General features: G+C 39.3%; 1 protein-coding gene across 1 annotated transcript in view; it reads right to left on the bottom strand.

Annotated features, from left to right (window-relative positions):
- The window catches only part of MTA3 (metastasis associated 1 family member 3), a gene marked incomplete at its 3' end in the record, with an annotated part of 136,863 nt that overhangs the window by 86,616 nt on the left and 31,405 nt on the right, over positions 1 to 18,842 (bottom strand). The window contains exons 5-7 of the mRNA XM_083348346.1: positions 11,059 to 11,122; positions 7,671 to 7,788; positions 2,276 to 2,378 (exon numbers count right to left, since the gene is read on the bottom strand). Of these exons, the coding sequence (XP_083204472.1) occupies positions 2,276 to 2,378; positions 7,671 to 7,788; positions 11,059 to 11,122 (285 nt within the window). The remainder of the gene's footprint in view (positions 1 to 2,275; positions 2,379 to 7,670; positions 7,789 to 11,058; positions 11,123 to 18,842) is intronic.

The raw sequence follows: 18,842 nt of genomic DNA, 5'->3' as shown, positions 1-18,842 counted from the left end.
AGCCTGTTTCTCCCCATCCAGACCTGAACCGCCTCCAGGCACCGGGACATCACGGAGAGGGCATCACTGGGTTGGTTCGGGGTGGAAAGAAAAAGTTGGGTATCATCAGCGTACTGGTGATACCCCACCCCGAAGCCACGAATGATCTCGCCCAGCGGCTTCATGTAGATGTTGAACAGGAGAGGCGAGAGAACCGACCCCTGAGGGACTCCACAAATGAGAGGCCTCGGGGCGGATCTCTGCCCTCCCGTCAACACCGACTGCGAGCGGCCCTGGAGGTAGGAGGAGAACCACCGTAAAACGGTGCCTCCCACTCCCAACCCCCTGAGACGCCGCAGCAGGATACCATGGTCGATGGTATCGAAAGCCGCTGAGAGATCTAATAGGACCAGGACAGAGGAGCAACCCGTCCCTTGCCCTCCAGAGATCATTCACCAGCGCGACCAATGCCGTCTCCGTGCTGTCTCCGGGCCTGAAACCCGATTGGTACGGGTCCAGATAATCAGTTTCCTCCAGGAACAGAGGGAGCTGATGCGCCACCACACTCTCAACAACCTTCGCCAAAAAGTGAAGAAATATAACATGATACAACATGTAAAAGAAAGAGGTCACAGCTAGCAGTGTCTTGAAGTCATGGTAAACAGTTCAATGAAGATTTCAACACAATATGGCTCTGTTAATAAAAGGTCATGTTAGGGATAATAAGATATGATATTGAAAATATAATAATTATTGAGAGTTGGACAGTATATAAATTAAATAAATACAAAAATAAAATAGAGATGCCAGTATTATAATACAATTTATTTTATACATACACACACACACATACATCAAGGGTGCAACGTCAACTGGGAACAGTGTATACAGTTTTGATCTCCATACCCCATAAAGGCTATAGTAGAATTAGAGATGTTATAGGGGACAGTAGCTTTTGTATGGAGAATGGATGTGACATTTAAGAATATTTTGTTTATTCAATGCTTGAATTTAAGAAAATTATAATGGATAAAAAATTAAACGTATTTTTAATTATGGTTAAAAAGAATAAGAAATCTTGGAAACAAATATATATTAGCTTAGGGGGGGATATATATTTTAAGTAGTATGTTATTTTTATGTTTCTTTACTCTTGCCCTCCTTTCTTTTTTTTACTGTTTTATCTATTCCTTAAGAAATGTAAAAGTGCTGAGATGGTTCATATGGAAATAATAGACCTAAATTTTTAAATGTAATTATTTTTTGAGGAAATCTTAACCAGTAAGAATACTGGTTTTTGTGGGAGAAACAAATTTAAATAAGGACTGTAACAGGATCTATGATAAGGCAACCAGAATGATTGGATAGAAAAGAAATATTATATTGATGTGATTATTATTTTTAGGAATATTGGGGAAAAATATATTTAATTGGTATCTATCAAAACAATAAGAATTGTTATTAACTCGATGTTTGCAAAAGAGGACATTTTGGGGAAAAGACGAAATCAACTAAAACCATTATGTGGATTATGGATTATAGAAATCAATTGTTAGTGATGGTTTTAGAAATGTAAACCCAGACAACACATTGTTCACCAATTATCGAGTGATTTATGTTTTAAAAAAAATCAATAAAATATATTACAAAAAAAGAACATTTGTTTAGAAATGAGTGAATGAGTGTGGTCATGGTTTAGGCATAGAAATTATGCACGGTGTAGATAAAGTAGACAAGGAAATGTTATTTTATTTTTTCCAAAATATTAGAACCAGAGTTCACTCAATGAAACTAAATTCTGGAAGAAATAGGACAGACAAAATGCACAATTAAACTTTGGAAGAGGTGGTGCCGGCTACTAGTTTGACTGGTTCCAAGAAAGGATTAGACCAATTCTTGTAAATCATGGGGACCAACAGCTGTTAGCCTTAATGGTCAAGTGAGTGCCACTGAAGGCCATCTGCTGGCAAACTAGTAGGCTTCCTTGTGTTGTTGGCTGACCACGGTGGTAACAGACTTCTAGACTACATGGGCCAGAGGTCCAATCCAGCAGAGAAATACTTATGCTTAAGACTGTACTCAAAGTACTCAGTTCTTAAGACTGTACTCAAAAGTTTCAAAAAAGTATGGCAATAGGATGGAAGATGTGAATCTGATAGTCAAACTGGAATCACACTGGACTATAAAATTAAAAACAGATTATTTCAGCATGTTATCAAGCCTATTAAAAATTAACAAATACTACTTAACACTCCATTACATTATTCAAAGTCCAAATTGGGTATGTCAATCTTACCGTGCTACCACTAAAAATTGGTCAATCTGATGATCAGTGAGATGACTATCTGGATCCCAAACTTTCACCTCAAGCTTTGCCTGTTCCCTGTCATCTGTTTCTCCTGGAATAAAAATGTATCAGATTAAAATTAACTGATTAAATAAGCAATCAAAATATTATTTCAGGAAGAAGCAGTTTCCATCATATAACCTCTGAAATATAACATTTATTACAGATGCCATCATTTGATAATAAATATCTGAAATGGGACTCTTATATCCACTTCAGATTCCTCTAAAATATTATCAGGTCCTAGCCAATCCATGACCCCTTTGGTTATTTTTTCAAAGATATTACAGAAATAGAATGACCATGAGTGGGCAAAAAACATGTGTTAAGAGGAGTGATTTTCAACTGACTGCCAGCTTCCCCATTGATATTGCTTGTGAAAAGCTGGCAGGGAGTTTGGAAACCACTCCTCCTCCTCCTCCTCCTCCTCAACTAACTCAAGGCAACTGCCTGCCTCTTTGCTGAAGGTAGGGGAAACAAAGAGAGCTGTGGGCTGCAAGAAAATTGCTGCTGATCCCTGTACATATATCCCCAAGGGTGCCCTCCCTCAAGGGAGGAAGAGGTCTCATCTGTCAACCATCGGCATCCCCCAGCCAAGTCTACTTTGCTAGCAAGCTTCAAACCCTCATGCTTCCCTCATTGCCCACTGTTGTTAAGAGATTTCAAATTTCAGTCTCTATTGCCTGTCAGGCCTTGCAACCAGGCAGTTGAATGCAGAGCCAGAAAGAGACAGGAAAGAGGATGAGGGTAAGATCATCCCATCTTCCCTTGTGCTCTGCAACTACAGATTCCTGTGAAGTATAGTTGGAAAAGCATGATGGAGCTTAAGCAGCCACAAATTCATTGGCAGAAGAGTCATGGATACCAACATTTTGTGAGTTAGTCCACTTGAGCTACCCTGGTTCAATCACTGTTGCCTATACCTTCCAATTTTGCTCAATCGAAGATTACAAATAGACACAAAAGATACAACCAATTTCTTTGTGCTTCAACACAGTCCAGACAGTATTTAAATATATACTTATTTACTCCACAAACTTAATTACTTATAGATCCTGTTTCTTACTCACTGATTCAACATAAAAGTAATTTATAGCTTTCCTGAATGCCGTGTCATTTGTCCTTGCAACAAAAAGCTATTAAACTTTGTATTTGTGCAGTTCAGTAATCCATATCTTTGTTTCTGTGGCTAGACAGCTTGTCTCCAATCTTTACTTCCACTAATTTTTGAAGAAAGAATCCACAAAACATCAGTGGTCTGTATCTCCGAATTGTACATATGAGACACAATATGCAAAGTTCCAGTTTGTAAATCTTTATTTATATAGGCTGAATTTTTGAACAGTTCATTTAAAAATTTGTACTTTCACCTCAATATAAATCCTTTAAGACTTATGATCATTTTCTGGGCATATCACCATTTTCTGGAGCTACTATAAATCAGATATTCAGGGTGTTTTTTGTTTGAAGAAATTACCATTAAATTAAACAATCATGGTCTACTGTTGGAAATAAAATGAAGCTATGATTAGCCTGCACGATAATTTTATCTTATCTTTTAGAGTAGTGGTTTTCAATCACTGTTATCAAGATTTATTTCAGTGCTGTGAAAGGTCTGCAAGTGTACTGCAACAATGAGCAGAAAGTGCTGCACACTAGCACAGCCAGAATCCCACTTCTGTGACATCAACAGGGTGGACAGCCTCTATTTCTCCTTCCGAGTCCAAGAAACCTATGATGTCAAAGGACTTCCAGTTTCGTGACCTAGAAATCTCACCTATGAGATGTGTGCTATGAGATGGGAAAAGTTTGGAAAAAATCACTGTTACAGAGATTCTATCCACTATGAATAAGTATAGTAAATATTTTCCATATTTTCATTTTAGGAAACCAGCAATAACATTTTTCCAATAATTAAAATTGTAGTTAATATTTTAGAACACATTTCAATGTATAAATTTGATCAATTATCAATATAACTCATCAATTATACATTAATGTTTTCAATGTTGCATATAATTGAAATATAGAGTATTTATTGATATTATTTATATATTGTTCAGTATGTAATATAGTTATTAATACACAATTAAATGCATCTCAAGAAACCCAATATTACTTTCACTTATTTATACTTTATCATTATATTTTATTGCTTTGATATTTTTAAGTCATTTTTCTTTGATGAAACCTAGGATACTGTATACTCTTGTCCTTCCTTTTAACTTATGAGGCCATTTAGGCTGAAAAATATCTAGCCTGATGTATTTCATTGCTAAAGGCAATTAGAATTTGAGCCTCCTCATTTCTCCTCTAATACTCTAATCGCAACTGATCCCATTAGCAATAGATTTAATTTTTCAGAAAAATCATAGGGCATGTTCCTCCCCGAATCATGTTCACACAGCCTGCAGATGAAATTAGTGTTATGAACATTCTTTTAAAACAGGGGTGTCAAACTCAATTTCATTGAGGGCCGCATCAGCACTGCAGTTGCCCTCAAGGGGCCAGGTGGGCATGGCCTACTGCAGACGTGTCAAACACAAGGCCTGGGGGCCGGATCCGGCCCGCAAAGTGGTTGCATGTGGCCCGCGAAGCCATCCTGGAAACAGTGAGGGAATGGCCCCCACTGCCTTGGCCCTGGCCCAGAGACCCTCCTTCTGCCAGAGACCCTCAGATCTGTCCCACTCCTGCCCAGGTCCCCATAGGCACCCTTGATGCGAACAATGTAGAGCTGGCCATGCACACCCAGTAGGCCATACACACTCTAGCCACGCCTACCCAGTAGGCCACGCCCACCCTGGCCATACCCACTTGGCCCCTTGACGGCAACCGCAATGCTGATGCGGCCCTCAATGAAATTGAGTTTGACACCCCTGGCCTACTGGGTAGGCGTGTCCTACTGGGTGGGCGTGGCTAAAGTGCGTATGGCCTGCTGGGTGGGCATGGCCAGCTCTACATCGTTCGTATCAAGGGTGCCTATGGGGGCCTGGGCAGGAGTGGGACAGATCTGAGGGTGTATGGTAGAAGGAGGGTCTCTGGGCCAGGGCCATGGCAGTGGGGGCCGTTCCCTCACTGTTTCCAGGATGGCTTTGTGGGCCACATGAAACCACTTCGTGGGCCGAATCCGGCCCCCGGGCCTTGGGTTTGACATGTCTGTTTTAAAACATCAGGAATAAAAATGTTCTGGCAATCAAGCCCCTTGTCATGGTCAGATCATTGAGCAGGAAATTGGAATAGAAGACCTCCAAGGTCTCTTCCAACTCTGTTATTTTGTTAATTTGTTTCATCCAAGACCTTCTGGAGCTGCCACAAAAATCACTTTTCTACCATCTTCCCTAAAAAGGGAAGATGAGAGACTGGGTGAAAACTGTCTAGACAGATGGGATCAAGGAATGTTGTTGTTTTTTTAAGAGGAGGCAGACTGGAGCCTCCTTGAAAGGTCCCAGGAAAGTCCATTCGTGAAAGGTCACAGGAATGTCCATAAAGAATTTATCAATGTCTGAACCTGCCTAGCCATCGCTGTCCTGGAGGCTTTAACCAGCCAGGAGGGACAGGGATCTAATTGAAAGGTAGTTGTCTAAGGAACCTATCTACTTGATCAAATTTGGCTAAAATTCCAAATTAGTTACATCAGAGAAACAATAGACAACTATCTGCATATTTCACAATCAATTATACTAAAACTAGTATTTCACCAGAGTGTACACACATATATATAGGTATATAAATCTGTTATTTAGGAAAAGTACAGCAAGTCAACCAGAAGATTTGCAAATCCTTTAAACATATATTGAGTCTGTTTCTTCATAGAACTGTCACATTATTTGTTCGAGCACTAAAGTTAATTTCATGTGGCATGGAATGGCCAATCTGTGCCCTAAAGCAGAGGTCCCTAACCCCTGGGCCACGGCCCATTATCAGGCCCTGGGCCATTTAGAACTGGGCTGCAGAAGTGACGGGCAACAGTGTATACATGTGCATCCTCACTTCTGTGAGCAGCAGGCAAGTGCATGCACCCATGCTCTATTTGCATGTGTGCACATGCATGTGCATGTACTTATCTGCCACTCATGTAGAACCATCCCCTGCCCCCAGCCGATCTGTAAAGCTGGAAAGGCTAGAGAACTCTGCCCTAAAGGCTGCATGCAGACGCACATTGCTTTTGTTAATATATCTCAGAACTCTGATTACATTATGAATTTTCAGAGATATAGCTGTTGAAATTAAGTAAATCAGTTTCTCACTATTCAAAAATAGGAAACATACAAAAACTATAACATAATCTTTGTGTGATATGTAGATAAGTAGGTAGGTAGGTAGGTAGGTAGGTGGGTGGGTAAGTAGGTAGGAAAGAAGGTGGTAGGTATATAGACTCCATGAGCAAAAGAAAAACAAAACATACTTACTACATTATGACACATACTAAAAAACAATCTTCACCAACCACAAGGTTTTCTAGCCTTGCAGCAACTCCAGATGGTAAAGTTACACCAGCTTCCACCACTACAGGACACTATAATGACTGTAATTTTGTCTCTTTCTAATGGGATCTATTGTTGAATCTGTATTCAAAGATGTGTGCAACCTGACCAGTCCAAGACAGGAATTACATTTTAGTGGGAAGAGATAACATTCATAGCAATGTCTGCCAATGATTATAATTTCAAGATCAAATTACAAAAACAGTTTTCTACTTCTGTACTGATTACTTTTATTTGTATCATACAAACCATAAATTGACCTGTAGTATGAAATAATGATAGTGTTTTTTCCATCTTCTCTAAATGGCATGCCAACTTCCTTTACTACAGATCTTTATCTAAGCCAATTTCCATTACTAAGACATGGAGACAATTTTGTTATATATATTATTCTTAAATCTATTTCTATATTGCCAAATCCTTTAGGCTTTGTTATACTGGACCTAAATGGAAAGGTTAAAATGAAGCTAGTGCTAGAGTAGCAAAATTAAAAGAGCAAGACTATTTTTATATATGACCATTGCAGTGAGACTAATATATGCACAAATATGGCAAGTCTCTGATATACCCACAGTGCAGGAAATGGTTGGAGAAGATGATGGAACTAGCAGATATGGCAAAATTAACTTGTTTGCTTAGAGAAAGAAAACCAAACAACCCAACGCACAAGGAAAAACAGGGCTATTATAAGAATGGTGGTTTTTAAAATTTCTATTTAGAAACTGCATGTTTAAACTGGTTAAAAATATATTTGGGATCCACATGGTATGTATTCAGATTATTTACAAACTGGAATATGCAAAACTACAACAATTACAATAAAAGCTGGCACTGAAGAATCACAAATATAACATACTTACCTTCTGAGAGAATATCTGGTACATCAGCTTGATACCTGGGCCCAACTCTGATTTCGCCTTTGTCTGCCAGAAGTGTTTTCAATGATGGGTCATATACCAGAGAATAAAAGAAAGTATCCTAAGATGAAGAAAAGTGAACAAAAAAAATAAAACTTAGCAGGGAAAATCTACACCCATCCTTCTAAATATGCTTTGTCCAAATGACTTAAAGTTAGACATAGTAGTTGAGGCTGTTAGGCACTGAAGCTCAGCAAATCTGGAGATCCATGGTGATGGCTACCTCCTCCATTATTTTTTTTAAAAAAATTTTTTAAATGATCCTTTGGATATTGAACTTGAGTTACTGAAATCTCTTTGATAACTCTGAACAAATGTTGCAAACCAGGGTAGACCAGAAATAGGCAATCTGATGGCATCTAGAGTTTTCAACTGTATGAATACCAGGTTGGTTTCCCTAATATAGAGAATACCTTAGCACAGGATAGCTTCCTGTTGTGTTTTAAGCTTTATTAACCACATATATTCCTTAAAAAGATAATGAAAGACACCAAACATATATTATTCTCAGTAAGGGACACACCTTTTTTTTGGCTGCATAGGTAGTGTTTGACCATAACCATAATTGGAACTGGAATCTCAGTTTTGGGTTAAGCAGTTAAGAGAAAGAAACACATGTGACTGTTTTACTCAATGTCTGCAATTCTGACTACCAGAATTGCAGTCATTAAGCAATATCCTGTTAAATGGATGAGGTGAAAGAGTTGCCTGTCAGGGGGATTTCAGCTCCATGTAGAGGTGAAATTCTCCTGGCAGGCAACCCTTTTGCTGCCAAATGTTCCTGCAGCCCACTGAAGGATTTCCTCCCTTCCATGCACGGAGAAAAGAAATCTGTCAGCAGGATACAAGAACAGAGCTACAATCTTCAGGCTTTCAGTTCCATTCCTGAAAGCCATTGATCTATTTTAATTCCCCTTGTAATCCTTCCTATTGGCTTTCCCATTGACTCTCTGGCTAAACAGGTAGAGAAGATTAGAAATACCTATCACATGATTGTGGGACACTTGGCAGAGTTCTAAATGTGACCCAGTTGCCAAGCATCCAAAATGCAATCATGTGTGGGGGTGCAACATTTTACAACAATTGTGTTTCATGTTATAGTCAAGAACTAAAGGTAAAGGTAAAGGTTCCCCCGCACATGCGTGCTAGTCATTTCCAACTCTAGGGGCCGGTGCTCATCTCCGTTTCAAAGCCGAAGAGCCAGCGCTTGTCCGAGGATGTCTCCGTGGTCATGTGGCCAGCATGACTAGACACCAAAGGCGCACGGAACGCTGTTACCTTCCCACCGTAGTGGTCCCTATTTTTCTACTTGCATTTTTACATGCATTCAAACTGCTAGGTTGGCAGAAGCTGGGACGAGTAACAGGCGCTCACTCTGTTACGCGGCACTCGGGATTCGACCCGCCAAACTGCCGACCTTCTGATCGACAAGCTCAGCGTCCTAACCCACTGAGCCACCGCGTCCCTTCCAGTAAAGAACTAGTTATATTTAAATTATTAAGTTATGATTTACCTGTCCCATTAATTTCTATTAGCCTATTTTAAGTACTGAGGCTGTATGAAGCATTTAAAAGAGGTGCTTTGCAAAATGTGTTTGCATGAAGAGCTTTAAGCACCTGGATGAACTTGCAAAGAGCGTAGCAACTTGAATGCTTCAAAAAGTAGTGCTTCATTTGCACTATCATGCTTTGTGAAGTACATCTTTTATGTTTACAGCAATTCTAAAAATAACTAAGGTTTAACACAATGTGAATGAGCTATCTTGATTCAATCCAAAGTTATATTAATTTCCAGCATAGCTTAGAATCACTTTCTCTTTTCTTTAAATTATTAAATATTGAAAATAAATAAATAGCTTAGCGCAGCAGTCCCCAACCTTCTGGGCACCAGGGACTGGTTACATGGAGGGAGCTTTTTCCACGGACCAGAGAGGGTATGGTATTGTGTGCTGCCTGCATCCTGCTGTTGGGGCTTTGCTTGTTTGTGCAGACCGGTTGCTGGCATGCTGCAGCCCGGTACCGGTCAATGGACCAGGGGTTGAGGACCGCTGACATAGAAAACAAGTTTAGGCAAAAATATTTCAGCAGTATTTTTATGACTGCAACAATACATGATACATATCTTATCCAGAAAGGAACTCCATTGAATTCAGTGGGACTCAATCTGACAAAAGTGACTACAAAATTACAGTTCTTTAGTCTGTGAATCAAAGGACAGAGAACTCAATTCACTACTTCTGTCTGTTTTTAATAAGACAGTGTAGAAATTGGGAAGTGGTATAAGGTAATTATAATTCTTCATATACCAAAGGGTATTTAAATTGTATTTGAGAATTATATGCAAGTCCTTCCATTAAAATGATGATCAATATTTATCAGTGTTATGCATACTTATGAACAACAAAAATAGTTCCACTGAATCATATTCCTACCTCCTCGAAAAATTTGTAATAATAAAAGTATCATATGTGTCAATAGGAAATTTGGTTTCATACTCCCAAGGAGCTGTTTCAAATTTTACTATGAGAATTTATGCTAAGAGCTAGATATTAACTTATGAAGAGATGCTGATAGGTGTATACCATAAAAGCTTATTACCCCTAAACTCTACTAGACTGAATTTAAATGCTTTTCTAAAAATAATATTTTTTTAAAAAGTATTTGCAACAGGTTTGGTAAACAACATTTATGGTATAATACTGAGATTACTATCTATCTATCTATCTATCTATCTATCTATCTATCTATCTATCTATCTATTTATTTATTGAATTTATATACCGCCCTATTCCCAAAGGACTCAGGGTGGTTCACAGGGCAGTTAAAACAGTACAAAAAAGAGAATAAAATGAAATTACGGTAAATTAGTACAAGCCCACAATTAATAATAACAGTAAAAATTAAAATTTAGTCATGCTCTTAAGGATTAGGCACATATTCTCATCTTGTTCTTTTTTAGGGTGTTGAAAAGGCAAAATTCCTGTTCTTAGTATCAATGATTCCATCCAGTAAGAGTTCTTTTATATTTAAATATAACCCTCTTGTTAATAAGTAGTAAGAGAAACAATAGTATTAGTTTAAGAGAATCAGCTGAGCTGCAAATTACTGGCTGAAAATCAAATGAATGGCTTCAATATTATTTCAATAAAGCATCAATAATTCAGGAGATTGAATTACCATACCACAAAGCAATAAAACAAATACTAAGTCATTTCATCTTTATAACAGCAATATAAACAAAATTACAGTTTGGTTTTACAGCAATCTATTAAAAATGAAATAGTCAATAACATGCAAATAAAATGATATTGACAGGTGAACCAATTATGTACCTCTTTGGCCAGATACGACAATACAGACTCCGTCTCATTCAGAAGTGCAACACTGCATTTTCCCCTACAGAAGCATAAAAAAGGAAGTATTTATATCCAGAAATATTTTCTTGCAAAGTAAAGGGCAGCAAATCTGTCAACCAACTTCATAGTTTGAAAAGTTCAGTTACTGTGTCTCTTATCATTTCTACAAATAGGCAGACTTCAGGAGAGCTCTGCAGAACTGGTCCAAAGGCCATCTTACTCTAGCTTCTATTCCCACAGTGGTTATGCGGATGCTGATAGGAAACTAACAGGATTTTAATGCAAAAATAGTTTTCTTTCTTACATTTTTGAATTCAAGCAAACTTGCTTTTGACTGTGGAAATAATATTCAGCCATCATGACCATTAATTTTTACTATGAAATGCATTACCTTACAAATGGTTTAAATATAAGAGATCAACAAATGAAAAGAAGGAAGGAAGGAATAAATGAAGACATTCAGTTCTAATGTGAGGCTGTTCACGTCTGTGATGACCTGGGACAAATTCATGATTTTCATACCAGGACTGGCAATCCGAGTGAATCCACAACATCCCTGCAAGTAGACTGAATAGCTTGAAGGAGTAACTACTGAGTTGAAAAGACAACTTGTAACTCGGCACTATCCTGCAATGACCATATATCTTTTATTCTATTCTTGTGGAAAATATGGAAATTGAATTGTCTTGTTTAAATGAATTTGATTTTAGGTATTTTCATTAGAATATGCATTTTTATAGTCTTTTTGTTCTTTCCACCTTGAATTTTCCTTTGTAAGCAAAATTATAAATTATGTTTTTAATCATTATGAACCTCTTTCAGATTTGCCTCTTTTTCCATTTGTCCTTTATTGTTTCCAAGAAAATATCATACCCTAACCTTGTAAATACAAACTTATACCTATGAAGTAGTACTCTCTTCCATTATACAATTGCACATCATTTCACCCATTTTGGGACTGAACTTGATGCACTACTGAAAACCCAGACACAGACCTCAGTAAGGGAGGCTGGATTGAAATCTAGCTGGATTTCAACTGACAAATACAAAACCTTCTCTTTCATTCCAAATTATATCTTGTCCAAAGTTGAAAACTGCAGGGAGTTGCCCAGTTATCAATGTGACTTGAAGGTGTATGTGTGTATGCACACACGCATACAAGGGAGTGCTTTGGGAGAAGCTGCTGCATTATTTACAAAATCCATGTGCTTCTACTTAAGATGGAGAAAATTGCACCTGACGTCTGTTTGGCATGAGGGACTGGCAGGCAGGCAGACAGACTACAAGAGTGAATGAAGAATAGGGAGCTGTCTGCCCATTCATTATACAACTTAATGAATAATCCATTATATTTTATTTTATTTTGTATTTATTAAATTTATTTGCAATCCATCTCGTTTTGAAGCAGCTCTGGGTAGCTTATAGCTAATAAATGATATATAGTACTATAATATAACCAAAGTTACCATTTTCTAGTACTCTCACAGCATTAATTATTCTCTTTTAATTATTTTTCCCCTTGGTCAATAAGAAAGAAAAAATCTACCCTTTAATAAACCACTATTTGTATTCCCATACAAATCTCTAAAAATTATCAGCTTTCACTATTTTATCCCAAGCATTTAATGACTTTTTAGTTACTTTGCAAATCATTCTTTATTTTAACTCCATTCACGCTGCTGAGAGTTGCCAGTTTAGGTCTATTTAACTTACTGTACAGCGCTTAATTTTAGAAGCTTTTCTATTTTCATCAATACAGTTAGTTACTTTCTCTCTTTTTTTCTATCTTAACTGTTTCTTGTTCTTTTTGGCCATAATTGCAACTATTGTTTTCTCTCTCTGTACACTATACTGTACATTTTTCTTATCTTTCCTATTTCTACCATTCTCTATGTACCTTTTCTGCCCCCATAGCCTCTTTCATTTCACCATTCTACCAAATAGCTTTTTTGCATTCTTCTCAGAAGCATAAATTACTTCTGTGGTACACGTAATGTAACTCATTTTACTCTATTCCAAGCAACTTCCCATTATCCTTCTATTAGTTCATTTTTCATTTCTTTTGTTGGGAGATGAATACTTTTCCATCCTTTAGTTCTGGCTAAACTATCATTCTACCCACACTTTTTCCCCCCTCTCTGCCTACTCTTTTCCCCAATATTCAATCCTGACATCACCAAAATATGGCTTTTCGCACAGCCAAGACCTCTCATCACATCTGTGTCCTTTACGAATTCTCTTATTTTCATCATAACCAATCAAGCGTGCTTTTTGATAGAGTTCTTTTTCCATGTATACTTGTGAATAGACTTGTGCTTAAATCATGTATTTGAAACAAATATCTGATGCTTATCAATCACCATTCTCATTCATTTCTAAATCTCTAAATAGCTTAATACTTTTTTGTGCTCACATCTATTTATATCACTTTTTTTTTCTTTTGGGCCATTTTTTCTAAATGCAGTTAGAATTTTGAAGTTAGAATTTTGAAGCACTTGTATCAATGCAATCATATTGACATACTCTTTATTGTTTTGCTTAAAACAACATGCAGAAGACCACTAGAGAACTCAGAAGAGGTCTAGAGAACTCAAGTTTACAAATTGAGAAAACTCCATAATTTACAAATTCCAGATCAATATGCATACATTAAAAGCCTGTATAATTTTAACTTTAAGAAATTATTAGATATTGTAATAATCTTTATTTGAAATCCATGTTGAAATATATTATTAGTTATTAATGTATTGTTATTAGTTATTGAAATAACATTAACTGTTATTGGTCTGAGAATAGAGTTTAAAACCTCAGAAATATGTAGCAACCCAGATTAAAATGATAGCACTTCCCTGTGATCTCAAACTTCAATGATACTGAGTCAACAAGCAAAAACAGAACATTCAGTATATACCATTTCAGACAAATGGCTGTCCAGTCTCTTCTTAAAAACTTCCAGCGTTGGAGCATTCACAGCCTCTGGAGGCAGGTTGTTCCACTGATTAATTGTTCTCACTGTCAGAAAATGTCTCCTTAGTTCTAGGTTGCTTCTCTCTTTGGTTAGTTTCCATCCGCTGCTTCTTGTCTTGCCTTCAGGTGCTTTGGAGAATAGCTTGACTCCCTCTTCTTTGTGGCAAACCGAGATATTGGAACACAGCTATCTTGTCACCTCTCATCCTTCTCTTCATTAGACAGGACATACCCGATTCCAGCAACCGTTCCCTATATGTTTTAGCCTCCAGTCCCCTGATCATCTTTGTTGCTCTTCTCTGTACTCTTTCTACAGTCTCAACATCTTTTTTATATTGTGATGACAAAAACTGGATGCAGGATTTCAAGTGTGGCCTTACCAAGGCATTGTAAAGTGGTGTGTACACGTACACACACACACACACACACACACGTTTGATACTCTGTCTTACATAGTTGCAACTGAAAATGTAGTTACTATTATCTGATCATCAGAACTAATTCTTAAACACACAATGACGAAATTGTACAAGCTATGAGACTAGTATATTTCTCACAGGGGTTTCTAATAAACTTACTTTCTAGCACAGCAAGGGAGGATGTTAAACTTTTTAAAAGGCTCTGTGAAAAACAAGCAGTTCCAAGATATTTAGCTAGATACAGTATGTGGTACTTAAAGGGGTTTCTAATAAACTTACTTTCTAGCACAGCAAGGGAGGATGTTAAACTTTTTAAAAGGCTCTGTGAAAAACAAGCAGTTCCAAGATATTTAGCTAGATACAGTATGTGGTACTTAAAAGTTGTCAGTGACTAGGATTAGCTTGTTTTGCCAGTCAGCATCCAGGACTTGCTTTTTAAAAAGCATTGAAGTGATCATAGTGCATGGACAACAAAAATCCTGGGGAGAGGCCAAGGACTAGTAGTTTATATAACAACATCCTTGGGATGCACCATATCTCCCTTCTGTCTAGACTTTTTTTTTAATCCCATTTATATCCCGCCCTTCTCTGAAGACTCAGGGCGGCTTACAATTTAAAGCACAAATCAATGTGCTTAGCAATAGCCTTCATTCTATGTATATGCCTGCTTATTAGGGCTTTCGCCCCCCCCCCAAAGTGGCATTATTACAAAGTCAGCTTATTGCGCCCAACAATCTGGGTCCTCATTTTACCTACCTCGGAAGGATGGAAGGCTGAGTCAACCTTGAGCCTGGTGGGATGCGAACCTGCACTAATTGCAGGCAGCTGGTGTTACTTAAGGAGGCATTAGCCCACTGCTCCACCAAGGCTCTTCCATGCTCTAATACAAACAAATGCTTGGGGGCTCTGGTGATAACAACTTTTAGTAGTGCAACAGTTTAGCTTACCAGAGAAAAGCTTATCTCATAGAAAATAGGAAGGGCTACTGAACTGAGCTGGCATAAATGGGGGGAAAAACAGATAGAACTCTGGGAAAAGAACTGGAATTGAGATATGGGAAATAGATGGGAGGTAGGGAGCTATGGCTTTTGAAAAAGGATTTTAAAAAAGACAATATGACCTGGTAAACCTAAGTCAAATTGAGGAATATTTGTACTGCTGAAGAGAATTGATGGTCACAATATGAAGAAATGTACCGAAGATAAGAATAGGATGAAGTGTGCTAAGGAAAGACAATACCTAAGAATGCAGAGGTTACAATGAGATACCAGAAGAAGGCCAGTTACCAGACCATCTGAAAGAAATTTTGCCATGAATCTCTGGTAAGTCCTTAATTCCAGAATTAGGACAAAGGAATAGAAATACATAAGTTAATTTTCTATCATAACTGCCCCTATATATAGGATGAGAATTGTTTAATACTGAAATCTTCACTTCAGGAAGATACTGAGGTAGGTGTATTATAAAGACAATAACATTCCTTTTGTATCAACTAAAAAGGAAAGCAGAGACAATGATAAGCAGTGGCATTAGCTATAGTTGACACCAACAAATATAAAGTATTTTGCTATTCTCTTCAATTTGCTTTATCACCAGCTTAAAATAATAACAAAAACACAATTTTTAACCCACCCAAATCTTACATGCACTTTGTGCCAGTCTTATTCCTACGAAATTTAACATAAAGTATTAAATTGGATCCACTGGACAGAAGTTAACATTTAGCAAGAGTAAGAATTATTGAACACAATGTTCCATGTTGGAAAATAAACAGCCTTTAATTGCAAAGTGTTATTAGAGAAGGACTTTAAGAATCTAAAATATTGCCTTCAGGAATTTAGAATGCAGGTATGGTCCTAAATAAGCTCAGTACAAAAAGCTGTGATTACTTTAGTCATAAATAATTTAATAACAGAAGGCCCAAAACTTTTATTTCAAGCAAAAGAACCTTAAATTACCTGCAACAGTTTGTGTGTTTATTCATTTTTAGACTGAGTCGTCTTTTTATCTGAGACATTAAACACCACCCAGATCTTTAAAGCCTTTTATCTGTTTAGTGAAGCTGTCTTGGATTACAATTACTCAAATTTTGTCTTTTGCTAATCAATCAGAATGTGATTATCAATACATTAGTGAACAAAGTTCTACAATATTCTTCCAAGGCTAATTAATGTCTTTGAATAAAATTATTATTATTTATTATTATTTATTATATTTTTATACCGCCCTTCTCCCGAAGGACTCAGGGCGGTGTACAGGGCAATAAATATAAAAAACAGAATACAAAAGTTAAAAAATGATTAAATATAATGCCCAAATTTAAAATTTAAAACAATAATTAAAAACATATTAAAACCCCATCCTAACCCATCAGACCAGGTCAGATTGCTCAAATAAATACGTTTTTAGATCGCGCCGGAAGGAGCGAAGGTTGGGGGCCATCCAGAGTTCAACCGGCAAGCGGTTCCACAGGTCTGGCGTGCCCAGAGAATGCCCTCCCCCTGGAGGCCACCAATCGGCATTCTTTGATCAGAGGCACCCTGAGGAGGCCCTCTCTGTGGGAGCGCACTGGACGGAGGGAAGTTGACGCCGGCCACAGGTGTTGCCGTAGGTAATCCGGACCCATGCCATGTAGGGCTTTGTAAGTCATTACCAACAACTTGAATTTCACCCGGAGGGCAACCGGCAGCCAATGCAGCTCGCGGAGCAAAGGTGTAACATGGGAGTATCAGGAAACTCCCAGTACAACTCGCGCGGCTGCATTCTGCACCAGTTGAAGCCTCCGAGTGGACTTCAAGGGCAGCCCCATGTAGAGAGCATTACAGTAGTCTAGACGAGGGGTCACGAGCGCATGAGTGACTGTACGCAAGGCATCCCGGTTCAGATAGGGCCGCAACTGGCACACCAGGACCCCCAAGTTGCGAGCCCTATCTACGGGTGGTAATAGCTCACCCCCCATGGCCAGAGATGAAATAATCGGAATTTCCCGGGATGCCGGCACGAACAGCCACTCAGTCTTGTCAGTCTTGAGCCGAAGCCTGTTCCTCCCCATCCAGACCTGGACCGCCTCCAGGCAACGGGACATCACGTTGAGGGCATCACTGGGGTGGTTTGGGGTCGAAATAAAAAGCTGGGCATCATCAGCATACTGATGATACCCAACTCCAAAACCACAAATGATCTCGCCCAGCGGCTTCATATAGATGTTGAACAAGAGAGGCAAGAGGACCGATCCCTGAGGGACTCCACAAATGAGAGGCCTCATGGTCGACCTCTGTCCCCCTGCCAACACCGACTGCGAACGTCCCAGAAGGTAGGAGGAGAACTACTGGAGAACTGTGCCTCCCACTCCCAACCCCCTGAGACATCGCAGCAAGATACCATGGTCGATGGTATCAAAAGCCGCTGAGGTCTAAAAGGACTAGGACAGAGGAGCAACCCCTGTCCCGAGCCCGCCAGAGATCATTGACCAGCGCAACCAATGCCGTCTCTGTGCTGTACCCGGGCCTGAAGCACGATTGGTACGGGTCTAGATAATCAGCTTCATCCAAGAACAAAGGGAGCTGTTGTGCCACCACGCTCTCAACAACCTTCGCCAGAAAGCGAAGGTTGGAGACCGGACGAAAGTTGTTTAATATTGCTGGGTCCAAGGCAGGCTTCTTGAGGAGGGGTCTCACCACCGCCTCCTTCAAGGCGGCGGGAAAGCTACCCTCACTCAAAGAGGCAGTAATCACTGCCTGGAGCCAGCCTTGTGTCCCATCCCGGGCTGCATAAGTCAGCCAGGAGGGACACGGGTCCAACAAACACGTGGTGGAGCTCAGCTTCCCCATGATCTTGTCCACTTCTTCAGGAGTCACAGGATCGAACTCCTCCCAGATAACATTGACAAGGCTGCCCGTATCCTCATCGTCAGACTCTGCCCAGTCGGAGTCCAGACCGGTCCGGATCCGAGCGATTTTGTCCGACAGAAATCGACTAAACTCCTCGGCTCGACCTTACAAGGGTTCCTCCCTCACCTCCCGATTAAGGAGAGAGCGAGTTACTCTAAACAGGGCGGCCGGGCGATTATCTGCGGACGCGATGAGGGTGGCAAAGTGGTTAGACCTTGCCACCCTCATCGCCGTGAGATACGTTCTCGTGAACAACCTTAGTCGTAACCGGTCGGATTCGGATCGGCTGGATCTCCAACAGCTCTCTAGGCCCCGACGCTTCATCTCCCGGAGCTCCATGGAGAACCATGGAGCCCATTGGGATCTGCGCCGGGTCAAGGGCCGCATGGGTACAACTTGGTCGAGTGCCTCTGTGGCCACCTTTTCCCAGGCTTCCACTAGGGCATTGACCGAGCTGTGGGCAAAGGAGGCAGGTGGGGGCCCA

Source organism: Vipera ursinii (assembly GCF_947247035.1).
Source record: "Vipera ursinii genome assembly, chromosome: 1".
NCBI lineage: Eukaryota > Metazoa > Chordata > Lepidosauria > Squamata > Viperidae > Vipera > Vipera ursinii.
Note: the sequence above shows the minus strand (reverse complement) of the source record. Positions and strands in the feature narration are given on the sequence as shown.